The following is a 26,872-nucleotide window of genomic DNA, read 5'->3' on the forward strand; positions in this document are numbered from 1 at the left end:
GCCCGGAGAATTCCATGGACAGAGGAGCCTGGCAGGCTACAGTCCACGGGGTCGCAAAGAGTGGGACACCACTGAGCAATTAACACACACTGCATGATGGGATGACCCCGGCCAGTGAGAGTCTGTGTCCAGAGCCCATCCCAGAGACCACAGACAACACAAAGGCCACCAAGGGGCTGGTCAGAGAGGAGGGCAGAGAGCAGAGGGGTGGGGGGAGATTTCAGGCCTTGAGACCAAGAATTTTATTCCCCGCAAGATGGAAAGTCGCCGCAGGGTTCTGAGCACGGAAGGGATGCAGGCTGGCTGTGCACCCCAGAGGCACCATTCCCACTCACCCCAGCATCCCAGCATTCCCCCTCTCCCAGGAAGCTACATCCCCACAGTGCCTGCCCTTAGGGGTTCAGGTATGTTCCATCCAGTCCCCTGAGGAGCACAGCCTTGGGCACTGGCGGCCAGCCTCCATGAGCCCTGCTTTCCCTAAGGAGAAGCCCACGGTGGCATCTGCCCCTCCCTCACGGGCGCCCTCCTCTCCACCACTCCCAGCTCCCTTCCCCAGAGCCTCCAGGAGCCTTGCACCGTCCTTCACGGGGGCTCATACCTTGGAGATGCTAGCATTGCCTCCACCACTAACCAAACAGGGGCATCTGACCCCAAAGCACTGGCTTCACAGGCTTCCAGTCGCAGCTGAGTGTACCTGACACATGGTCTCTGCTCCATGTGATTTCCAGGGAAAGTTTCATCAGATCCATGGCTGCCCTGACACATGCTGTCCCAAGACAGTTTTTCTTTCTGACTTTATGAAATGGCTACTAGCAGATTATTTTAAATTTCAGGAAAAGGAGAGTCCCATGCCCTGTGGCTCCTGAGCTCCCCAAGGGCCCAGTGTCCTTCTGGCCCTCAGCCTCTGACCAGACTGACACCCCTCAATGCCGGCTGCTTCTCTGGGGCACCATTCTGAAGACCCTACCTGTGATGAGTTCAGTAAGGCTCACCTCCAAGCCTCCAGACCTGCACCCAGATCATCCACAGTAGCCTTAAAACTAGAATGTGGCAACTAAACTCCAGAGTGCCTGCAAGATCACTTTTCAAGCTGGTGGTGACACAGCTGAAGCCTTTAAACAGTGTGCGGACAGAGGATGCAGTGCCCATAGCAACATCCCTACCCCACTGCCCTGGCCCTCAGCAGGCACACTGTCAGTGAGGCTGCTATTGCATCCAAGAACACCCTGCAAGGGGGAAGGAGAGACGGTTGCTCTGAGGCTCGTGGAGGATGGTCATCCGGGGAGGAGGAGGTGGACCTGGAGTCCAGGTTGCCACTTCCCCAGAGAGGGAGTCCTCTGGGTGCTGAGGGCAGGCCAAGTGCCTCCCCAAGAGGACTTGCTCCCAGTGTGGCATTCACATGCCTTGGGCAACCCTCTGACCCCCAGACTCGTTATGCCCTTGGCTTCTCCCGTTCCTGGCAGACGGAGACCTGGCCAGTTCACAGAGCCACTGCAGGTCTGTGGTGCAGGCTCTGCGCTGTGATTTCAGGTGATCTGGCACCTAGAGGGGGAGTGGTGGGCAGACCTGAGTCCTGGCTGGCTCCTGTGCAAATGCCCTTTGTACCAGGAGAGCACATTTTCATTTCATTCAGTGCAAGTCGACAAGATCCCCAAACATCTGCTATATCCCATACCCTGCACAGGGGACCATGAGGAGGACGCCCCGAGGACAGCACGATCCAGTCTTCATAGACTCTTGGACCCACTCAGGGCACATGCTGGCTGAGCTCAGAACAGAGGTTCCCGGGAAGGACGCCCACCCTCAAGCCCCAACTTCTTCCAGGAGAGCTTGAGGCCACAGAGGGCTTGGCTGTGAGATGCTGGAAGACAGGGCCCCTGCATTTGCCAAAACTCACATCCCAGGAGCCAGAGCTTCTGCCTGAGGCTGAGGCGGCAACAGGGAGAGACCACATTAGCAGTGCTCTAAGGGGCAGGGCCGGGCTTCCCTGGTGACTCAGCGGTAAAGAATCTGCCTGCTAATGCAGGAGACTCAGGTTGACCTGAGTTCAATCCCTGGATCGGGAAGATTCCCTGGAAAAGGAAATGACAACCCGCTCCAGTATTCTTGCCTGGGAAGTCCCATGGACAGAGGAGCCAGGCGGGCTACAGTCCATGGGGTCAGACACAACTGAAGCAACTAAACAACAACAACAATGAAGGGGCAGGGCTGGGCTCAGACCAGATTCTCTTCCTGCAGTGCTTCAAGGAGGCCAGTCTCACAGTAAGCGACCAACCACACACATCCTAGCTACACAACACACACCCCAACACCCACACCAGCACAGGCAGCACACACATCTCTACTAACACAGGCATCAATGCACCAACACACACCGATGTGGTTCCCCAACACACTCAACCACACAACACACGCCTGACACCTATACCAACACCCACACCACACACCATTATAGACATCTCAACACACTCCTCTCTACTAGCATGTGTCAACACACAAATATGCACTCCCAAACCACACAGCCACATCAACATATTTGCATACCCTAATGCCATACCCTAGTGGCACCATACTCCCACACATGTACTGACTTTCACATCCCAACCTACCTGTACACACACCAACACACATACCCAGTGAATGCACATCCACTTCCATCCCAGTACATCCACAGTCCAAGACACACCCACCATGCACAAGCGCGCGCGCACACACACACACACACACACAAGCACAGAGCAACACATCCACCCTCAGCAACTACATCCCAAAAATTAAACCATCTGACAAATACGCACACAGCAACACCAGCCCAGGACAACATGACCATGCTCACACATCCCAACGCAGACAACAAATGTTCAGACACACACCAGCCTCCAGACACACAGAGTCACAACTGTGTGCTGGATGCTCTATTCCCAGAAGCTATGGGCAATTTGAACCCACTAATTCCCCTACACCCACAACAGCAGACTCAGCTGAGCTGGGTCCTCCCTGGGGCTACCCTAGGTAGGTCCAGGGCAGCGTGACAGCCCAGAACATCCGCTTGGCACTGCCAGTGTGACGTGGCTGCCTGGTTCAGTTTTTAGTGCTACCAGGAACAACAACAAAGAACCCACAGCCCCTCCTCTGGAAGGCTTCCCAGATGACAGCGCTGCCTCCTAATTTACACCTCGGAGGACGGTGCTGACCAGGGAGGAAGAGCAGAGGCCCTCCTCTCTTTCTCTTCCTCTACCCATGGGGGATCCCTCTCTTCTCCAGAAAGAGTTGGTGGGTGGGGAGAGCTGAGAGCACGCATCCACTAGACAGTCCTGGCTGTGCCAGCCCCGAGCCTCTGCCCCCCACCCCATTCTCCGGCCCACCACCCACATCCAGACCCCCTTCCACCACCAGCCTGGAAAAGAGAGCAGGGAAACGGAAACGGGCTGGCGAGTGTGATGGAGTTGGGAGGGACGCAGAAACTGAGACTCAGGCAGGCTGCACAGGAAGACAGCCGGTCCCCCAAGTCACCAGACCATGCTCCAGGGGCCCATCCTCTCAGCCTTGGGCCTCCAGGGGCACCCAGGGAAACAGCCACAGGATGCTGGTGACTTGCTCTACATGTGACCTTGAGTAGGGGTTGGGGGATCCCTGCAACCACAGCTTTGGGCAGTCACTTTAAGTCTAAGCGTGGCACTCTGGCTGGGTCCCAGCCGATCCTCAGCAGAGCTGAGCAAGCACCGGGCCATCCCCTTCCTTGATTCTTTTCTGGAAAGATACAAAGAGAAGGAAGGGGTACTCATCTGAGCTTCCCACTGTGTGTGAGGGTCAAGCTCTCGTCGGCCAGTATGGAGCGGAGCTGGCAAGCAAGGCTTCTGCCTTCAGCAGCGTGCACCCTATCCCCAGCGTGACCCGACAGTGGAACTAAGAAGCAAGAGGTCAGACAGACACGGGTTCGATTCTCAGCTCCATCACTTCCTAGCTTTGTGACTCAATACAGCCTCTCCTCCATATAGTTGATGTGTCTGACACCCTCTCCTCTGCCAGACTCCAGGCTCTGAGACACAGAAGCACAGAGAGGCTAAGGAGCCCTTGCTGGGTCACACAGCTCCTGAGGGCCAGCACTGGAGCCCTCCCCATGACCACCACGCTCTCCCACAGCCCTGTGAGGTCTGCCCCCAGGAGGGGAAGAGCAAACCTCCAGCCGCACTGAGTAAGGGGCCCTGGAGGCGCCCCCTAGCGGCAGGACCCTTCCTCCAGGGCACGGAGGCCTCACCCAGGGACAGCGGGTGGGAAGGCGCCCGGAGGAAAGGAGCTACGAGGGTCTTGCCAGCCCCACCATCCACCGGGCACACGGGACCCTTCAGAGATGTCAGGGCCTCATTACCTGCTCAAGGCTCAAACACAGACATTAACAAGAAACTCCCAAATTCTCAAACTCCGTAAACCCTAGTTCTCTGCTCAGTGGATGAGAACCTTGAAAGTTACCCACGGGCCATGGAAACATTGGGAAGGGAGGGGAGAGGAGGGGAAAAACAAGATGAAAGGGGTCTCAGAGCCTTCTAGACTTCCCCACCCCCTCTCCCCCATGAGGAGGAGAACGCCCAGGCCCCAGGGAGGGGAGCGAGCTGCCTGAATAGCCCAGCAGGCTGGGCAAAGCCTGCCTGTAGCGGGGGCCAAGCTCTGGCTGAAGTCTGTGCTCTTCTAGGAGTCGTTTCTTAAACATTAGAAAATGCATTTGTCTCTGGGTTAATAGCCAGGCTTATGACCTTTTAATTCACAGAAAATAAAGGGCAATTGAGGTCTGATGTGTACCAGAAGAAATTGTTTCCACTCATTCTCATAGTGGGTCTGTATTTAGTTCATGATCCACCACCCCAAAAGAAAAATGGCGCTCTCCGTAGGGCCCAACCCCTACTGACGCTGGACATATGAGGTGGTACAGCCCCCCCAGATGACTCACCTGGTCCTCTGTGCGGACAGCTATGGATGATTCCGAAGTCAGGTCAGCTTGATAAAATGCAGAGAGTATCTTTCCCAGTGTGAGTCTGACAAACTCTCACAGGCTCGACCTGCAGGGTCCCAACAAGAACCCACACTCTACCTGATACCTGACTCATGACCTCCTTCTGCCCATGAACCACACGGTGGTCAGGGGCAGGTGAGCTGGAGCGAGGAGCCTACCCCTCGCTCCCTGGTGTGGAGCTCACCCTGACTCTTCCTGCTGCCCCCTTCAGGGCAGCCCTCCACCCCACCGCCCGTATCAAGTGACCGGCTGCTGGGACACACCAGCCACAAAGCCGCGAGTCCTCCACAAGCTCCCATCTGGCTCCCTTCTTGGCCTGAGGGGCCCTCCTCAAAAACAGTGGCTGGATTCTCTGCCAGGGCCTTTTCAACAGCAAGAAAACTGCCGCTCACATCCAGGGAGAGAGGACGGCCAGTCACAGTGGCTGAGCTGGGAGTGCCTCCCTGGAAGTCACTGGATTGGCCAGGTTCTAGAAAGGGAAAGAGTTACCTACCACAGGAGCTACTGAGGTGACTGGGGTGATTCTGCCACCGTTTCAGGTCCCTTGGGAACAAATGTGGGTACCAAGGCACGTGGGTCTCCTCCAGGCACTTGGGCATCAAGGGGTAGGTGCATGGGGCAGCCCTCCCACGCACCTACCCCTCTCTGATTAGGATTTGCTGGCTGCCAGGCTCAGGGCCTCTGGACATTATGACCTGTCCATACTCACCCTTGCATCCCCAGCGCCTAGCACAGGGCTTGGTGTTCATAACCTACTTAGTAAGTATTTGCCCTTGAATGAACAAATGAATTAATGAACAAACCAACAAACAAATGAATTTATGAAAGAACAAATGAGTCAAGCAAATGAGAGTTGCTTGGTGACAGGGAACTACCTGGCTTGAAGGAGACAGATTTCAGTATTACCTTGGGAGGAACTTTCTCAGTAACATCTCCAGTACTGGAAGAAATGGCCTCAAGACACGGCACCCTGCTGGGTAATACACAGCTGCAGCCTGCGGGCTGCCATCCTGTGACTTGAGATTCCATTGTGAGGAGGTCCACTTCCGGACACAGGGAACATAGTACTTGTATGAAGCATTTATAAAAGTATAGCTATTACTGTAGAACAGGAGTGCACAAAGGACAGCCCACGGGCCAAATCCTTCTGTCACCTGGTTTTGTAAATAAAGTTTTATTGGAAACCATCAAGCACTTTAATTTATGACAGAATTGAATAGTTACAAAAGAGCCCGCATGGCCTACAACACCTAAATTATTTGTTATTTGGACCTTTACAGAAAGAGTTAGTTGATCTCTGTGTTGAATATTCAACTGCAAAAAATATGTGACATATATTTAAGTAAAAGCTGGATCATATAGAAGTCTGTAATGTAATCGCTTTTTTGTGAAATACATCTTTCAGTGCACAAAAAGGACTGGGAAAGAATGGACTAAAATGTTTGCGGTTGTTATCTCTGAGTGGTAAGGGCACATATATTTTTCAATTATTTTATTTGTATGTATCTATATTTTCTCAATGTCTAGGATAAACAAGAATTAATTTATAGTAAGAAAAAAGTAATAATGTCATTAAACAATGAAAATATCAACAAAAAAGTCAGTAAATGGCCCTCTAGGAAGAGACCAAGTGGCTGGGGTGTGAAGGTCACTCCAGCAGGACATTTCAGAGGGAGTCAGGCCCCATTTGGGAACAGATGAATGCTTCCAATGCTCTCCTACACGGGGATTATTTTATGTCACACAGCAGCTTTGCTGAAGGATCACTTCAATTTTTAAAGGCAAATTACTTTAAAAAACAAAAGAACCTAAAACACCTATTTTAGCAACAAATTTAACAAAATATATTTAGCAATAAAGAGAAGCATGTATCTGTCTTGGTCTTCAAGGAAACAACCACTGCACGCATTTTACGTTGAACTAAACATAAGCAAGTTGGAAATTTTCCAAAATGCCTCTCAAGATGATTGAAGACAACCGACGGTGTCTAAAAACTATGATGACAACCACTGAGCTAAGAGTTTTGGGACATTACTTTAATGAAGAAATGAGAGTGCCATGAAGGGGACCTGTCTCATCATACATCAGATGGCTTTGGAACTGAGGTCAAACCAGAGGAAAGAAACTGGTGTCCACCTAAGTCCCAGCCCAGCAAGATGCCTCCCCAGGGGAGAGAATGGACCCTCTCTGGCGTCCCCGGCACCCAAGGCCCAGAGTAAAACATCATGGTCACCCCAAGGTGTGCCCTGCTCCCAGCAAAAGCTGAAACATGACCCCACCCCTTAAAAGCAAGTGACGAGACATCAAAAGCCAACCCACCCACCACCCACTTCCTTCTGCCAGTACCTGGCTGGGCATCCCCGAGAGGATGGCCGGCCCTGCCAGGGAGTCAGCTTGTCCTGTGCCTCCCACAGCCCGCAGACACATGCCACATGTCACACAAAACCCCAGTGCTGACAGCAATGAAGACGTGGGTCCCACAAGCAGCCAGGCCCTGGACAACCTTCCCTTGGTAGGAAAAGAAAACAGAGCCAGGCACACGAATTCCACCCACCACCACCTCTACAAACAGCACAGCTCCCTTTGTGCCCTGGGCCACCCATCAGGGAGCCAGAGGGAGTGTTCAGACATGCACTGTTTTGGAGTTCTGCAGCCTGTTTTGAAGATGTGGATCAAGGAGAGGATGGCAGCAAATCTCCGTGCTTAGCTCGGCCCTGTCTGTCACAAGCCAAGCCCCCCAGTTCCCCATTCTGCCTTCCCAGCACATGTTAGAGGCACAGTATTCACCTCTTAGATTGTATTAACAAGCTCCATTATTACAGAGATGTCTGGGTAACTAACCAGGACTGTCCTGGCTGGCTCCACACGTTTGCACCCACAGCATACCAGGACTTAGGTGAAAACAGTAAGCAAAATGCAATACAAGATAAATAAATGGAAATACAGCCCCAGGAAATTGAGTGCACTCCTGACAAAGAAATGCTACAGCAGATCTGGCTCAGAATTCAGTGGAGGGGCCCAACAGAGTGAAAAACCACGTGCACAGCAAGGAAGATCTGCTTCAGCTACCCAGCTCCTAGGGGACCCCCAAGCCCTACTCAGGTGCCTCGCTGCTCAGGTTCTGCCCAAGAAAAAAGGCCCCAAACTCTGCCCAAGACCTGCTCCCCTGAGCTCCTTTGCAAGGGACCACAGCTTTCCGAAAAGGGGTTTCCAGATGGCGCCTGGCGGCAGCAGTGCCAAACTCCACAGCTTAAGTAAATGTTGCCGTCGCCCCGTCCTGCCAGGAAAAGGCAAGGGGGACCCACGGCTCTTCTCAGCTGCTGTGATGCTTGCTTCCTGGAGAGAACAGAGAGTCCCCACCACCTGCCCTGCACCCTGCTGGAGAGCCCCCTTTCCTCTGCGTTTGTGAGCCTCACTGCCCCTCCTCTACACGCCAGCCCGGTCCACACGGGTGGGGGATGAGCTGTCAGATGCCAACAGAGGAGAGGGAGGTGAGGAACCCAGAAGGGCAGCAAGCAGGCCCAAGGGTCGCAGATGGCAAAGGTTCCAGCCCAATCATCACGAATTTGGGACGTTTGCACAAATCCAATCTCCTGATCTCTGCAGGTGTTTCTCCACCCCTACTATCAACGCTCCAAAACAGCCTGACAGTTATGGGAGTTAAGGCTCACTTCTCTTCCGACCTCACATGCTCAGAGCACTACCAAGTGCTCCCAGCATGGGTCTCTCCCAGTCTCCCTCCATGCTCCACCTCAACATCCCAAATATCCCAGAGGCTTCCTCCAGAATCCAGGGGAATCCTGAGGGCCAGTGAAACAGGAGGTTTATTGAAGCCTGTACCTGTCTCCACCCTCTACCTCCCAAAACCTCCTCTAGAGGAGGGCAGAGCCAGGCACTGGCTGAGGTGGAAAGCAAGGAAGACTCCCTGCTTTACCCGCTCAGGAGCGCACGTCTCCTAACAGGCACAAAGCTTCATGCCAGTGAAGGGGTTCGAAGGCACAAGAGCCCAGTGGTGAAGGGATCCGGTGAACAGGAGGACCCCAAGGTGCTCCCCAAACAGAGACTGTCCCCGCTCTGTAAGAGAGGCTGCTGGCAGTGCTGACACGTTGGGCCTACGTTCCCAGGTACCTGAGAAGGAATAGCAAGAGAGTGGGTGGGTGAAAGGTGGCTCCAGGCAGCTCATGACACAAGCTTTGGACCAACAAGCAGAGGCCACGTTGTGGCCATTTGCAAAGCAAACCTCTAATTCCAAGGTGGCGGCCAACCTGAGCTCGAACCTCCCATTCCAGCTAGCAGCAATCACGCACCTAATGCTTCACACTCTGTTTTGAACACTGACTGCTTAATTCTTTGCCTCATTGTAACCTGTCCTTAGCTAATCTGTGTTTTTCTTATTACCATTAAATTTAGATTTAAATGAACGTTTGTTCCTTGTATTCACATGCATACAGAAGGAGCACAGCACCATGGACGCGCGGGGCTCCCTGAGTTCTCAGGCAGGAGCACAGCATCCCTAGGAGTACAGGAGGGGGACACGAAGGTGGGCAGAGTGAGGCGGGGCAGCTAAAAAGGGCAGGGCTCCAGTGAGCCTGTGGTAGGATTCAACCCCGTGGCCAGAAGACGATGTCCTGGGAATCTGGGAATCCTTGGGAACGAAGAGGAAAGAGGCTTTGCTTCTGGGATCTCGTGTCAGACATCTTTTATATCACACTTCCTATCTGAAGACTTTTAGAGCCAGTATGATTTCTCTCTTTCTGAAATGCTAAGTGACAGCGTCGTCGGGCAGCCCTGTGGAAGTGGGATTTATAGCTCCACGCAAAGGGGTGAAAGAGGCAGCCGGGGCCCCAGAGTGGTACTGAGCCTTCCCAGGCACAAGACAATCAAAGGGCACAGAGTGATCGGAAGTTTATAAAAAGGAGCTGCTGTCAGGCGTCTGGCCCCCTCACAGGAGAAGGGCGAGGTGAACCAGTATCTGAGGGCTCCTGTTCCCAGCTCCAGCACCATGCCAAGTGGGTGGACCACCTCCAGTCCCAGCAGAAAGGCGGGAGAGCAGAGGGAGCTCACTGGACCCCTGACCTCTGCCCCGTCGGACAGCAGTCTGGCCAGCCTACTACCCAGGCTGGGCCAGCTCCCGGGAGGCAGGGCCCACCAGCATCTGCCTGGGCATGGCTTCGGCACACACAGCCGAGCCTCCGTAAATCTCCACAAACACGGCGGCCGCCTGCACACTCTTCCACGTCGGGACGGAAAAGCTGCATATGGCACTCGGTTTTAACAGCTGAGCTTTAAAAAAGTGCAGCTTTTCATCTCACTGAACCAGCTCCCAAATTAAAGGGTGGGGGAGGGAGAGAGAGGAGGCAGGAAAAGAGAGAAGCTGGGGTGGGCAGGGGGAGCCTTCCACGCTAAATTTGATTTTATAAGGAATTTCAGACTAGTATCTGCTCCAAAGGTCCCTCTGGAAAATGAAATCATAATCCCTGTTTGTCATCCCCAAGTTTACTAATTTCATCCTTTAAAAAATAACTTTTTCTTTTTTCCGCTTTTAATAAAAATGAAGGAGTCTATCAACGAAGAAATCGCTCACATGCCTTAGATTGGGTTAACAATTTTTAAGCAAATTTGTAAATGGGATTATTGTTTTCCAAAGTTCTGCTCAGCAAAGAGATTAGTGGCCACAATGCCCAGGGGGTGTCCCCTGGTCCTTTTAATTCCCTGCCTGGAGGTGGAAGGTGCTGGGAGAGGAATGGGAGGGAGAAGCCTGATATAGGGCAGTTTTCCTGGAATCGCCTGGAAACTTTTACTTTCTGTTTCCTCTGCTGATAATGACTGTCTTCGCTCTGCAGCCAGCCCCCCTCTCCTCTCCCAGCCCCCTGTTGCTGCCTGCCATCCCCGAGCTCCAGTATAAAGTTTGGCTTTTGCAGCAGGAAGCAGCTGGGCCAAGCAACCAGCGAATGATAATGACCTCAGAAATCTGCTGTTCGCTCGGCAACAATAGGGTGCTCAGTCTACTGGAAAATTGTGTTCATCAGCTAACTCTGCTCAGTTACTAATTGACATTGCCAAATATTTTAAGAACAATTGGAATGCACAAGCAAAAAAAAAAAAAAAAAAATTTGAAGATCTTAATCCTCAGACTTAAATTTTTTTCTTTTTCTTTTTTTCCCTTCTTTCGAGTGCCCAGATTTGTTTGTGTGGAGCAGGCAGGGGTTATCATGAATGGGGGCAGGGAGGAGGAGCCACATGAGAAAAAGAGGTGGAAAAGAAAGAAAATCTATCATATCACTATACACCCGATGTAAATGCAGGGGAGCCCTGGATAAAGGCCTTTGATGCTGTGGTCAATGGGCCAGCACAGGATGGAGACCCAGCATTTCAGGAATGCGGCTCGGGCAACAAAAGAAGAGCCCGCAAGGCTTCCAGGCCAGCTGATCAAATAATCCTCGTCCATCACAAAATACCATACCAGAAGCAGTAGGGGTTAACAATATTTTCATCTTTGCATCTCTTCCTGCCTGGCTTTCCATTGATCACGTAACTTAGCCGACTTTATTTAATGAACAGAGGGTCAACGCATTCAATTACCCCTTTCCCACCATCAACACTTCAATTAGCCCCTCTCCAAAATTATGGGGAACGCAGAAGGTAACCACCCTGTTGGATATAATGAACAGTATCGTTTCTTAGTACATTAAGTTTTAATTATTCTGAGCGTGATTTCCAAAGCAAAATCTAAAGAAACAGAACTTTGGTTGTCTTCTGACTCAGGATAAGGCTAGAATCGGAGCACAGCCTTAGACGAGATTTTAGGGAAAGATACAGAGATTAATGTCGTCAGAGAGTTTGCACGCGAGCCAGAAATGAGGGAGCATCAAAACACCCGCCCCGCTTTCTAAATGTCATAAAAAGAGTAAAATTTTTAAGCCGCTGCTTTCCAAAGAGTCTCCCTTTGCATTGTACACGGAGGCAGAAATGACATCTACTATGGTGTAAAATTAGTGGTAAGACAAATCAACAACAACAACAACAAATAAAACAAAGGGGAAAGATGGGGAAGTGATCTGTGTGACTAGTTTTGTCCATTTTCTGTTAGAAAATATGACCTCTCAATTTGTCAAAGGTCCTAGTTTTTGCAGTTGATCTTAAGCTTGGTTCTCAGCAGTTTGGAGAGCCAAAGAACAAACACATTTTCTGGTTCACTGGAATCATTTTCACATGTTCACTGATTCAAACATTCTTTTGCTCACATAACAAACAGCTGCATCCCACATTAGCCTAGCCAGTGACAGTCGCCCATCTCGGCAATAACTGTTTGATTGCAAACTTGACCCCTTCTTCGTCTCGGTCTGAGCAAGACATTTTTAAACAGCCACTCCGTTCCAATCCTCCTTTGCAAAGAATTACATCTGATAACAAAGGACGTCTCTGCCACTCATTGTAAGCCTTCTTCTGGAGATCTGTTCTAAGAGGCTCTCTGTAAAAAGGTTTTTTATGATGAATTCAGAACTACTATCATGTTAAGAGCAGCGATTTATAAAGAAGAATTCATTGGTTAAGATCTGAAAAAATAGTTTCTCAGGCCCTACTGACCCAGTTTTCAACAAAAAAAAGAATCAAGTGATGCAAATTAAGTTTTGCGACATTGTTATGCAGTCTGAGAAATTTGTAAAACTGTGTTTTTGCAGTTATTTCTTAATAGAAGCCTTAATAAGTACTTCTTTCTTTACTTAAGGGCTTAAAGATTTTTTTCTCCCCTTCACCTTGCAGGTTTCTCTCTAACAGGTAATAATAAAATACCTATTGTGTCAAGATTTTTATTTAAATGCTTATTTTAATCACACTTTATACAAATCAGACTGTTAGAAATAAGAGGGAAGACTAACCCGATTTGGTTAAGGGTCCTAATCCCAGGAAAACTTGAATGGCCCAGGCGTGCGACTGATTTAGGCTGCATATTGGTAAGCCATCAATTTTCCTACTTAGTCAGAAAATTATGAAAGGGTCTAATTTGAATATGAAGAAAACAAAGAAGTCAACCAGAAATGAAAGAATCAGTATTCACAACTGTACGATATTTCAATGAGGGAAATAAAAGTGAGTCAAGTATAATTCTCCTTTGAGTCCTAAGCCCAGTTGGTTCTTTTAAGCAAAACGGACTTCTTTCAACAGAGTATAGAGATTTGGAAACAACAGAGATAGGAATAGCATGAGGCTATCACTTGGCCAGAAGGTGAGAAAAACACGGTAAACACGTCATTAATAGAGCCGAACATTTGGTGTCGGAATATTCTGCTGAGACCTTTTCATTTCAGCGGGGCTGGGAGACGGATGAAAATCTGTCAGTGTTAACTCCACGTCACTCCAAAAAGTTAGGAAAGCCAGTTGGTGCTCTGCTTTCTGCCCCAGAGAGGTCCCCAACCCAAACACCATGAGATGACACTCTCCAGGAGAGGGGACCTCCTCACAGGAAGCCGGAAGTAATCCGTCCTGACAATGGGACGCCTGGCACTTTGCTGCCTTCCTGCACAAAGATCCACCTCAGCGCTCGCCAGCAGGCAGTGACACTGGAGAACCCTTGCCTTGCAAGTTCTGGGCGGTGGTCACTCCAGGCAACGTGGCCTAGCCCTCCGTGGTGCTGCAGTCCTCCTCAGATGCTTCCAGAGTGTCTCAGCAGAAGTGAATTGCAAACGAGGCTAGGACTCCAGGAGTAGACAGTGTGTTTCATGGGTGTTTAAGCAGCGGCATTAAGTGCTATCGGAATCTCTGGAATGTGCAGTGCAGATTTATGTGTCTTAACAATTCTTTACTGGTTCATAATAAGCCAGCGGACTCACACTTTATTTTAATACTAATTTTGTCCTAGAAGAAGGGAATACTGATGCATGACAAGAACAACACAACTAAGCTGGCATCTACTTAATAAGTGTAGCAGTGAATTGCCTCCAATACTGAAATATTTATCGAAACTAAGAAGGGAAAAAAAAAGAAAAGGGGAAAAAAAAACTTAAAAAATGACCCTCACCAGGGTGTTGCCACATCTTTAACAGTGGGCAATGCAGTGCCTTGAGGTGCCTCAAACTGTCTTTCATTTTCTAGACTTAATGGCTGATTGCAGAAATCAATGTTGCCATTAGTAACAGGGTATTTGTTATGGCATGATTTCCTCTGTTGTTAGGCTGCAGAATGATTACAGTATTAGCGAGATGCTTTCTTTATAAAGGGCTAGAGATATAACTTTCAATTTACTATCCATTAGTAAGGGGCTTTGGAAATATGGATGAAGGCAACAAGCTTACCTGCTGTTAGGTAGTGATTTTAATTTAGCTGTCTTAGGGTAGTGGGATTTTTTTTTCTTTTTTTTTCCCCCTCAAACTGGGCCAGGAAGCTTCAGCATTTCACAGACATTTTGATGACAGATTTTCTGCTCTGCTATTTTAGACCCCAAAGCTGTATCGCCCGTGTAACACAGTACAATTTAAGACATGAAGTCGCGCATCTGTGTTTCAAACCTCTGTGCTTTTCCAAACCATCAGAGGAGAATGGTGTGGTTCTTCAGGTTATAGACACCTGACAGGTGAACCGAGCTGTACTTTTGGAAGGGGACTAGAGACAGGTTAGGTCTAAGAAGAGATACTGAAAGGCCCAAATGAGACAATGATGGGCATACCCTTGGTGGGATAGATCGTGAAGGTCTGAACTTATACATTCACTTCCATGGATGGAGCCAAACGGCAGCTCCTGGGTTCCTGAGGTGATGGTGGATAGGGGTCAGGGAACGAAGTGGGGCCAGGCAATCTTAGGGGCAAGGTAGGCTATGCCCGCTGGCAAACATACCAACTGGCCACCTCTCCACCACACGGGAGAAGGATTGACTTACTTTCCTGGTGGCCAGGGCTCAAGGGAAGGTCACAGAGTCAAAATGACAGCCTTCTCTTAAGGCAGGGCCGACAGGCCAGGTCCGCGCAGCATGAGTGCCAGGCCGCAGTGACCTCAGCGCGGACCCTGAAGGGCAGCAAGGCCCCTTCCCCACCGAGGCCGGAACAGAATCGGGCCCCAGGGTAGGCAGAGCCCTGGCTCTGGCCACTGTTCCCCATCTCCCCCAACAACCTACCTGAGGAGGACGGAGAGGAGGGGTGCGGGCTGTCCTCCTGGGCGCTCCCCGTCTGCGAGAGCCCGCCTCCGACCCCGCTCTCCTCGGTGACGTTGGAGGAGCCGGGCGTGGTGGAGCGGCTCACCGACTGGGACTCCTGGTCGCTGCCCGAGCCGCGGCGCTCGTCGGGGCCCCCGTGCAGCCCGTCCTCGTCACCCTTGCGGTCCCTCTTGTGGACACGGGAGTGTACGACCACCTGATGGTAAGTGCGGAACACTCGGCCGCAGTCCGGGCACTCGGTGGGCTTCTCCTTGAGGCTCCCGGGACCCTGCAGGTTATATTCGAGAGCCTGGTTGAGCCCGTGTGACAAAAAATCCCGACTGCCTTCTAAAGGGTCGAGCTTATTTGGCAGGTCTCTCTGATTGCCCACTTTAGTGCTGTGAACCAAATCAGCAGGCATTTTCTGCTTGGAGCCATCTGCTCCCACTAACACGTACTCCCGCTTCTCCTTATCAAACAGAACTCCGGCGTTTGCCAAAGTGTCTTCGTGGTTGCGCTGTAGCTGGTGCTCTTTAGACAAGAAGCCGTGTTCCATGGCCATGCCCCTGGCCATGAGCTGCCAAGCCTGGTAGCTGTTCACAGGGTCCATCTCAGCAGCCTTGGCCGCCGCCTGCAACCGCTCGATGCAGCTGGATTTCAGCGGTGGCACCAGGTTGAGGCATCCCAGGAGGGAGTGCTTGTCGCCCTCGGGGACACCGTGGGCCATGCTGGAGATGGGGGTCAGCAGCTTCCCCACCACCTCCTTCTCCTTCAGGGGCAGCTCGCCTTTGCCATAGAGCTGGCTGGGCTCGCTCAGGCTGGCTTTGTCTGCGGCCATGAAGCCGCTCTGCAGGCAGGAGAGATACCTGGAGTACAGGTTGGCATGGGCCTCTTGGGACATGCCGCCCATGGGCACGGGCACCTCGGGGTCGCTGGGGGACTTGTTCTTCACGGACAGCTTGTTGAGGTGGACCTTCATGTGGTTCTTCAGGAACCAGGGCTCTTTGAAGCGCCGGCCGCAGATCTGGCAGCAGTGCTCGAAGGAGTCCTTGTGCTTCCGCATGTGGCCCTTCAGGAACCACGCCTGGCTGAACACTTGCCCGCACACCTCGCAGCGGAACTCGTTGGCCGACTGCTCCCCGCCGCCGTTGGGGCCCTGGCCCTGGGCCGACTCGGCCGTGATGTGGGCCTTCTCCACGTGGCTTATGAGCTCCTCCTCCTGCGAGGCGGCGAAGTCGCACAGCGTGCACTTGTAGGGCTTGTGCAAGATGCGGATGTGGCGGTCTAGCTCCTCCCGCTTCTTGAACTTGCCCTTGCAGAAGGTGCAGCGGAAGCCAGCGGCGGGGGCCACTGCGTCCTCCTGCACGCTGGCCGGCTTGGGCGAGGGCACTGGGTTGGCCACGTCGGGCGTGCTGTGGTTGGTGGGCAGGGCCAGATTGCAGGCGGCCAGCGGGGCCTGCTGGGCGTGCGCCAGGGGCTTCAGGTCGGGCCGAGGCTGCAGCAGGCTGCTCTTCATCTGCTTGTCCCGCAAGATGGCCCTCTCCTCCAGCTCGTGCAGCAGGCGGTTCTCCTCACGCACCCGCCCGCGCCCCTTCCCCAGGTTGCCCAGCTTGTGGGTCCGCAGGTGGATCTTGAGGTTCCCTTTCTGCGCCGCCCGGTGGTCGCAGTACGGGCACTTGAAGGGCTTCTCGCCGGTGTGAGTGCGCATGTGCAGGGAGAGGATGCTGTTAAAGCGGAAGCGCTTGCCACACAGCGGGCACGGGTACTTCCGGTTTTTGCGGGCGTCGTCCTCAATGTCGCTCATCTGGGACATGATGCCCAGGTTCTGACCGTTGAGGAACTGCTGCAGATCCACTCGCCCGTTGAGGCTGGTGTCCACGTCCCGGCCCAGCTGGTTGGCCAGGAGCGCCATCTGACTGCCCATGGGCTGGCCACTCATGGGCACGTGGGCCTTCTCGTCGAGAGGCGCGGGGGTCTTCTCCTCGGGGTTGGGCCGCGGATGTAGCTCGGGGAAAGCATGGCTGAGCTGGGAGGTGATCTGGTGCAATTTCTGACTCATGGCATACTGGCCGTTGAGGACGGGGCCGCTCAGATGGGGCTCTGCTTCCGGCGCCGCCGAGGACACTCCAAGGCACAGACTGGCTTCTTCCATCCCTGAAAATAAAGAAACAGTTCAGATCTGTGCCAGGTACCGTGGCACAGTGAATCAACAGCATCAGCTGGTGGGGAATTTGCATTGCATGCCTTACCTACCCATAATAATGCTAAGGAATTATAGTCAAAAACAATAATAAAAAAATGAATTATTAAATGCCAATTATGCAATATGGCATTGCTCCTCCAATTTGTTTTGGCGATAGATCGTCTTCCTTGTATTTTCTATTTACAGACTGCAATTATTCATTCACATTTAAATTATTAATGTTTTACCACTTTCGACACCTAATAACAAATCAGGGGTCTACGTGTTAAACTTTTCCTCCTCTCCCCCCTTTAGCACCCACACCTGTTGGTTCAGTTCAGAGTCTGTCATAGAGCAGAATGGCTTTAACTGAAAGACCAAACTGACTCACTTGGAACTTTTGTTTCTGGTTACTATATTCAATATGTTCGCCAGTCAGAGATGAAAGAGATTATTTTATGATTTGGCAAAAAAAAAAAAAAAAATCCAACCCAATGGCACGATATTTACTGGTACATAATAAAACAAGATAATGTTTTGGGAAAAAATAAAGTAAAGGACAGGCTTTAGAACAATAAAAGGGATTTTGCTTTAGTCAACAAAAAGTGCAGTAATATCTCATTAAGCTGATTAGTATGCTGCTTAGAAACAGTACTAGGTGCTGTAACACATGATTATAATCATAAAAATCCTTCAGTGTTTGCAAGGAAGCATTAACGAGGTATATTAAATTTTAAGGAGACTGCGAGTAGCGGCTTTGCAAACCTTAGAGATTAAGATTTAACCCTTCTGTTACGAAACACTGTTATTTTGTTATTTGGTAACCGTGCCCATCAAAAGAAGTATAAATTATCTCACGATGGAATCATAGTGGATTGTTGAGACTGCTCGAATTTGGGTAGGGGGTAAAGACTTACACCGCAGAGTGGGCTTACCCTGTCCTTCAACTGGCATGATATCTGCAGCAGGGACTTTGATTGGGCTTAAAGAGATCTTTTATAGAACTGGATAAAAACCAATTAAAATCCAGGGACAATGCCATAGGAAGTCTCAACCAAGTTTGAGTGTTTTTAATAACTTTCCCAATATACAGTAATGAGTACAAATTGTACCTGCAGTATGTGTTTTGCAGAAAATTAGAACTCAAAGCTGTTTGTTCAACACTAACACTCAAAGCAGGTCTGCATAATTGTCTTTAATAGTCCTCTCTGCCCCTCTCCAGCCTATGCAGAATTGCTAAAGCCAGATCGTTCTGGGATGGGGCAGAAGGAATAGTCAGAGCATGTGGGGAGCTCAACTTTGAAAGGCAATGAATCCATGCCTGGGGTCCTTCTATTTCCAGATCTGTCTTCCACTTGAAGGAGTCCAAATTTGTTTCCTGCCACTGGAACAGTTATTGCATATCCATCCCCTTTGTATTCCAGTGATTAGATGTGTTGGCCAGCCAGGTGGTCCAGGAGTACGGCTTAACCCCAGCCAGGACTGATTCCTGGGCCAAGCAGTTCCCCAGGGGGACGTGTGGGGACAGAGCTCAACTGTGGGGGAAGCACATTCAGCCCTGGTGGGGTCGGCTGCCTACTGGGCTTCCCGCCAGGCAGACTGTGTGTGGATGGAGGTTCTCCAACGGGAGACCTGACTTCCTTGGCAAGAGGACAGAGGCTGTGAGTCTGTCTTGCAAGAGAGGAGAAGAAAAAGACATGATGTTTATTTCCAGGAGGGAGAGAAACTGCAACCATGGTGCAGGGCTAACTATCCATGAACAACTACACACACTCACACACACAGACAAGCACGTGGTCACCTGGAGTAAAAGAATGCTTTCAATTTGTCTCTGGTGGCAGTCTGTACTCAAAAAATAAAAAGAAGAAGGGAAGGAAGAAAGAAAGAAAAAAGCTCATTTTGGAGCCTGGTCAGAAAGGAGTAATTTCTCATGGAGATTCTTGCATTCATTCAGTAGACTTGCTGAGTTTCCACCGTGTGCCAGGCCCTGTCCTTGGCACTGAAGATGCACTAGTGGATAAGACCGGCCAGCCCCAGCACTCATGGCACCCGCTGACCAGCAAGGAGGAGCAGGCCCAGTGTGAGAAGTTGCTAGAGGGGGACTGGGGCCAAGAAGGGCCCTGTCTAGAGCCATTTCACCACCTTCAAGCCCCATCCAGCTGTTCTGGCTCCTCTCCTGAGCAAACACGGATCATAACCCCAGAGCCGTTTGGGAGTGCTCAGAATTCCACCCAATAGCTCTGGGGAAGTTTGGAAAGTCAAAAGCCAACATGCATGGCCCACTGCCAAAGGCTGCCCAGTTGGCCTGCTCAGAAGACATGAATCCAGGAAGACGGACTATTTTCAGGTTACTGCTGCTGAGCTGACGCCAGTTAAGTAGGAGGGAGAGGAGGCTGAATATGCAATACAGCAAGACTGCACGTCAGGCTGGATGAGCAGCATCAAGTTGAAGACCACAACCCCCACCCCCAGTCATACTGTACATTAACAGCTCAACTTGCCAAATAATGAACTTGAGGAGTTTTCAAGTTAGGTTTGAATATGGAATTCTTTTATTATGCTCATTCTTTTTTCCCCCACAGTCAACAAAGCTTTTTTTAAACACCCTTTAAGCAACCAGTCTTCAGGTGCCATTGTTGACCACAGAATATTCGAGAATATGCTGAGAATATGCTCCGTCCCCTCATGCAGGTCTCAACTACATATCCCCTTCTCACAAAGGCCCTCCATGTCCACCTCATCACAGAAAACTTAAGCCCCAAAGCCTCTCTCTACCCCATTATCTTACTTTCTTCTTCAGGGCACTTATCACAGGAGGGGGTGCAGTTTTCTCATTGACCCTCTTGCAGATGTGCAGGCAGGATCATGTCTTCCTTAGTCACAAATAAAGCCTCAGAGCCTAGAGCAGAGTTGGATCATTGTAAGTTCAGATCGTTATAACTGAATGGATGAATGATTGAACAGACCCTATAACCCAGCCCATAAACGAAGGCTAGCCTGTAGTAGGAACACTTTCACTCCAACTTCATGGAAATCAAATTCAGCTTTTGCACAAGTCCTTGAACATCCAACAATCTGAATCTGTCAGAGTCAGAAGGGTCTTGGGTTTCCACCCAGAATCTGGTGGTCCAGAAGCAGCCAAGGGAGAACCATGCCCCTCCACCAGCACTTTCACTGTAAGTACTCACGGTGGCCATCTGGGCTTGGATCACCTCCGATGGCCCAGCTGCTGGCAGTAGGAGACAGAGAGCAATTACGTCCTTCAGAACTTGATCATCCATCCTGGGGTCCATGGGAGAACCCAGAATTTCAGCAAAGCTGGAGGAGATGCTCTGAGGATTATGGCCCTCAGCCCCTCTACTGAGCCCCAGCAAAGACTGTGCTGAGCCCCACAGTGAGGCAGGGTCAAACCCAGACATCATCTCAGAATGCTCTGTGAGACCTGACACCCTGTGATTCCAAGAGCAGGTGCAGGCGCAGCCATGGGTCAGTCACAGCCAATGCCAGCTGATAGACTCAGAGCAAGAAAGGGGAGTGTGAGTTCTTGGAAAGAGCAAGGGGTAATTGGTGTGCTGTCCCTGGGCCAAAGCAGCCGAGGCAGGACGAGCTGGCCCCAGGCCCAGCCTGAGACTCACAAAACCTGGGTCAGCCCCAATTTCTCCAGCCTTGACACTTCACCCATCCGGAATTCATTCACCCCCTATCTCACTCATTCAGTAAATGCTTGCCCGGGGCCTTTATGTAACTGCCCTCAAGGGCTTCTGGGTCAAAGGGGCGAGTGCAGGCAAAGCCTTCAGTAAGAGGGAAGCAATGAAAAGGCCACAGAGAGACCGAATTCAAAGTTTAGAGAAAGGAGAAACCATTGCAATTGAGGTATATAGGGGTGTGTGTGTGTGTGTGTGTGTGTGTACTTGAGCGTGTGTGTACAGGAATAAGACTGTGTTAGCGGAGGGGCAGCAAGCCCCTAAGTGAATTTCCTCTAGCAAGAAATATAAGAAATCCCTGGGAAACTAAGGGATCACTTAACATACTGATAAAGGGTTGGATCCAATGCAGCCCTAAGAGCTCAGGGACTGGAAGGTGGGGCTGCCTCCAGGGGCTCGTGGTTCTGGCAGAAGGTGGCATTTCTCCTTTCCCCCGGCTCTCAGGGAGCAAGCACAGGGAGGACGCCTTCCCTTTGGGACCACAATGCTTCCTCGCAGAACTGCAGTGAACGTGGGTCAGTGTCCCTGGCAGACACTCCCCTGTCCTGACAAAGGGGGCAGACACACACTCCACAGACAACACTGCCCCACATGGTCACTAATAACCTGGGAGCACTTTATCCCGAGTACCAACCCATCTTTCACTCCCCAGCCCTGGCTCTGGAGCCGTCACCCTGTGTTCCAGCCGTTGAGGGACCCACACTAAGAAGCCAGGAGCCACTACAGGGTAGGGCGTGACCCTGGGCTGAAGGCAACTGGGCAGCTGGGACCTTCTGAGGAACATATACAATAACCCACCTAACCGTCTCACTTCGGTAGGAAAACCCTTAGCACGATGAAAAAGCAGTAAACAAACTACTAAGCATGGAGGACAGCTCACCCAGCCGTCAGCTCATGGCCCCAGCCCAAAGCGTAGCAGGAAGATCAGTAAACCCTGGATGACTAATGGAAGGAACCAAACGGTATGGAATTGACTGAACTGTGGACAGGCAGCCAGATGAGGCTGGGAAGGGGACGCTCTGAATGGTCGAATCGGATGTGTCAGCCCTCCAACATGGAAACACCGCACATCCTGCCCTAGTCCCGATCTATCCTGAGCCCAGGGTCGTGGTGGGGGTTGGGGACACTCAACCCTACTGTCCATATTAAGGAAGACCCAGGCCCAGGCCTGAGTCCTGGCCACCATGGCATTCCTCACCTGGAAACACCAGACCCACCGCTGAACACAGGCAGGGGCCCCAGCTGAAAGCTTCTGAAGGCTAGAGGGTTTCTCCTTGAGCTCCGCAATTTCATGATGAGGGTATTCTCGGCATATGAAACCCACCACTGGATGCACAGATTATCAAAATGCATTCTGTCTCCTCACCCCCATCATTGCAGATACCGTGAGCCATTCAGCTGCCTTTGATGGTGCTAATAGTTATTTTGATTTTGCATTTCTGCCTTCAAGACTATTTCCTGTGATATCAATGACAAAAGTTTTCACTTAACTCTTCCAATAGAAAACCTAATTGTATCTTTCACTCAGAATGAAATTTGAAACTATCAGGACACCAGAAATGCCAGCTGCTAGGAGTCTAAATAAATTTTACACAAAAACACAGTTTCATTTTGCTAGCACAGAAAAAAAAAAACGTAATCTTATGAATAGCCCAAAAAATATAGATCTTGCCAGTAAGTTGCATGAAGGAGTTTTATCCTTATACCATGAAAAAGAATAGCTGGGAAATAAAATGACTTTCAAAATAACCATTTCAACTGGATTTTTAAAAATCAAATATTGTTGTCTAGCCAAGCACAACTAAATATTCCCTTTTTATCAATGAGGTAAAGGCACTGCCTCAGAAACCTTGCAGGAGACCAATACCCCCAGTGGCTGGGCAAGGGGTGGGGGGCTTGGGTTCACAACAAGGGTTACAAACACCATTGTGGGTTTTACCCCCAAATCATGTCACAGGAGGCAGTTCTGGCAGTAGGTGGCCCTGTTTCCTGGGGGGTGCAAACGACCCTTGGCCCTTCCCCACAATGCACCTTGCTTTCTTAACACTTGAGATAAGCAGTAATTAAGACAACTTCACCTAGAATACAATGGCTTCTTATTAAATACCATTTTTCCAATTGTTGTAGCTCAAACTGTTTAACCAAGGTTGTTATAAGCATAATACACTCCTGTTCTGAAATACAGAACACCAGACTACTGAACCTTTTCAGGGTCATTAAACAGCTGTAAACATTATTACAAAAATAAACCAGAGATTTCATGCTTACATTTTGGCCTAGAGCTTGTGATGCTGAGCAAGTACATTTTTTCATCTCTTACAATCAACGCTGGTGACATTTGGGCATCCAAACAAATTACATCACAAACATTACTGAGGTGGGCAGGATACTGAGTGGTTTATTTGCCAGATGATTAATAGATAAACAGGAGAGCAGCACGGGTGACCCGTTCTGTTTTGACTGATGTGTAGACAATGCTATGAGACAGGGCCAGAAACAGTTAAATCCTTGCTGAATTTATTAATGAAAATATGATATTCAAATAAGGCTGCAGAGTATGGCGACTGTGTAACCAGGAGAGTCAAGTTGGAGAGCATGGTCAAACTCCCCAACCTTCCCTTCTGGGTGGAATGTTGGCCAAAGTGTCAGGGCGGTCTCTGCCTGTAAAGGGGAGCAGGACTCGGCTGAACTGAGTGGTCCCACAGAAGCCCAGGCAGTTTCAGTATTGGTGGGACAAGAGTTGGAGGACTTAGAAGAAGAAGAAAAAAGTAACCTCTCTTTGAAGACTTTGGATGATTCCAAAATTCTCAGAGGCCAAGAGGTCTCTCCAGCATGTTGGCCTTTGGATAGGTTGAAACTAGCCCAGAACTGAAGACAGATAATGAGCACATCAGATGAAAAATGAAAACATCCAGCAAGAGCTCCCCTGGTCCTCTTCTCCGGTAGAGCAGACTTTGGTCAGCAGTTCCTGGCTCACTATCTGCCCACCCCACACAAAGCCAGGCAAACAGGGGATGGAATCAACCTCGTGTGGGGTAGTTGTTAAGACTGTGGACTTGTCAGGCAGAGAGAGCTCTCGAAGGAAACAGCAATAATTGTCATTATCACCATCTTCACTGCAGCCACCACTCACCACTTACATAGGCCGCAGAATCCAAATCCTTATCTTCTTCATACTCATCATCGTTCTCCTCTTCATGGCAGCAGCGTGCATCAGCGCCAGCATTGTGCTAGGTACTTCATCAGCACCAGCATTGTGCTAGGTACTTCACAACCTTTATCTCATTTGGCTTTACAGAACCTAGGATGGTAGGTACCACACTAGTCCAATACGATAAATGAGGAAACTGAGGCTCAGAATATGTAAGCGTCAAAATGTCACACAGCTGGGAAGCCTGACTCCAGAGCCCAAGCAGGACATGCTGGAGGGAAGGCTGCTCCCTTGATGTCCACACGATGTTCAGTCTTGCTAGGCTGGATGCTAACAGATGCCAGCGCCTTCCTTTGTGAAATACGTGGAAACAAAGGAAGCCTCTGCTCACGGGAAAGCTCAAAGGAAGCCAAGGAACCAGAGCCCCATAGCCACGTGTGCCCAGAGTAGAAACAGGCAGTATATTCCAGGGAAAGTACCCCTGGGAGCTGGCACACTGGGGTGGGTGCAGGAGGGCACTTTGGGGCTAGAAACGCCACATCTGTCAATCGCTGGTTGGGGGAGGGTCACACAACCACTTATTTGTATTATCTTGTTTTCTTAAGATCCCTAAGAGTGGATACATTAGTCCACCTGCTTCTGTCCTGTGTGGGGTGGGTTATTCTCCCAACTAGACTGGAGTAAGAAAAGAGAAAGCACTGGAAAGACCACTAACATGCATCTAGTCCTCAGCTCTTCCACTGACATCTGTTTGACCTTGGGCACCTGCCGGAGCCTCAGTTTCTTTGTCTCTAAAATGGGCTGATATTAACTGTCCTACACACTTTACAGGATTTTGAGAAGGCAAATGGATTTGCAGGAGAGAGAAAGTGGCATTTAAATGACAGAGGACTGTGCTCTGTGTAACCTTTCTCAGAAGCTGACCACAGCAGCCTTCAAGATCCAGAAAAGACCTTCATCTAGGAGTACAGTAAATGCTGAGAGGTGAAGGACATAACCAAGGCACAAGCAAAGCACATAAAGGTGGTTAATAAAGACTCACCCATTGCCAACTTTCTTGGTGCATCTGTAAAGTGGACCTCACATCACTCAACAACACTTCTTAATGCCTACAGAGAGATATACAAGCAAGACCAGGTCTTGCCTTTGAAGCTAACTCATGGAAGGGAAACAAATGAATGGAGACCACAGAACAGGGTCCAATGCTGAAATGAGGACTCGACAACATGCTGTGAGGCTGGGAGAGGTGGAGAAGGGATGCAGCGGGGAGAAGGGATGAAAGATCAGTGAGGTGAACACCTGGGAAGAGCCTGGAATAAGCAGAGAAGAGGGAGAAGGGTGTGTGGGACAGAGGGGTCAGCGTGTGCAACATGGGGCCTCAGCATAGAATGTTATTGGGAGGGTGTGGCCAAGCGCAGACTTCAGTGTCAATCTATGGAGCATGGAGTTTATATCTGGGGCAAAACAGGGGCTCAAGAAGCCCCCACTGGAGTCATCACATAACACACATGCCTCACAGCACTGCTGTGACACATGAGCAGTTTTCTACCAAATGTGGGTCAGAGGAGATAAATATTCTTCAAAATCTTCGTTTTTTGAGAAAAATAGAAGGTGAAAATAAACTCCTGGACCAGAAACCAAACATGTAAGGGCTGAAATTCTCACCATGGTGAGGGTTACCCCTGCATGAGATAAAAAAAGGATACTTAAGAGTTTGGAAGGAGGCATAGGTCTCTTCCCTTCCTCTTTGTAACAGCAAAACAAGTAGAAGGACCACTGCAAAAATCCTGGCAGCCCACCCAAGCCTCTCCAAGGGTGGCAGCCCAAATCTACCTTCCATGCTCCTTCCTGATGTTGCCTCCTCCAAGAAGCCTTCCTAGATTTTCCCCAGGCTGGAGGCGATCACTCAATCCCCATAGCTCCCATGCTATTTCTCTGGAACAGTTAAGACATTAGTGGTGCCATACTGCACGGTTATCAGAGGTCACACTTCTTCTGCTGTGGGGCTTTCTGAGAGTAAGCATTTTATCAGCCCCGTCTGTAGCTCCTGGAGGACCCAGTCCTACTCAGAGCTGTCCTCTAGCTTCTGATGATCACAGTGCAGGAGAGGAAGATGGCCTAGAGTATCACAAAAATGGACAGCATGTTGTGAGCCACAGCCCAGGCCTCTCCCCCTAGTATCTCAGCCATCAAGTGGTGTTTCCATTCCTCCCAGATGGGATGATTTGGGAAGGAAATTATACCCTAATTTGCTGTAATTGATTTATCTGAACTGTGTCCACCCCATCAGGGAAAGCAACTAAAACTATATATATAAGCTTTTAGTGACTGCCTTAACTTTGAAATATCACAAAACTGAGAAAGATACCAGCAGTTGTCATGAAGTGTATTGATTATTTCTCTCACTGGCTTTCTCATTTCCTTTTTAAACAGACTTCGTCATGACAGGAAGTTAGATATTTAATCCCCTACTAACCTACCTTGGCTCCCTGCTCAGCCTCAGCACAGAGCTGCTGCCCTAGAACAATTGGGGGAGTGGGACCCACAGGATGCCCCACAGAGGGCAGGGTGCTCAGCTACACCTCATCACCTTTTCACCCCTGACTAAAGTCGTTTAAGTCTGAGCCCTTCTGGACTATGAAATTGTGTCGAACAGTTTATTTTCATTTCACAGAAGCCTCAGATTTGATTCAGTGCAAAA

General features: G+C 50.2%; 1 protein-coding gene across 10 annotated transcripts in view; it reads right to left on the reverse strand.

The window, feature by feature from the left end:
- ZNF536 (zinc finger protein 536) overlaps positions 1 to 26,872 on the reverse strand; it is a 443,099-nt gene that overhangs the window by 226,056 nt on the left and 190,171 nt on the right. For all 10 annotated transcript variants that reach the window (XM_081505676.1, XM_081505684.1, XM_081505680.1 and 7 more), the window contains one exon: positions 15,117 to 17,288. In XM_081505676.1, the coding sequence (XP_081361802.1) occupies positions 15,117 to 17,288 (2,172 nt within the window). The remainder of the gene's footprint in view (positions 1 to 15,116; positions 17,289 to 26,872) is intronic.

Source organism: Giraffa tippelskirchi, chromosome 7 (genome assembly GCF_054371585.1).
Source record: "Giraffa tippelskirchi isolate mGirTip1 chromosome 7, T2T-mGirTip1v1.2.pri, whole genome shotgun sequence".
In the NCBI taxonomy this organism is placed as follows: domain Eukaryota; kingdom Metazoa; phylum Chordata; class Mammalia; order Artiodactyla; family Giraffidae; genus Giraffa; species Giraffa tippelskirchi.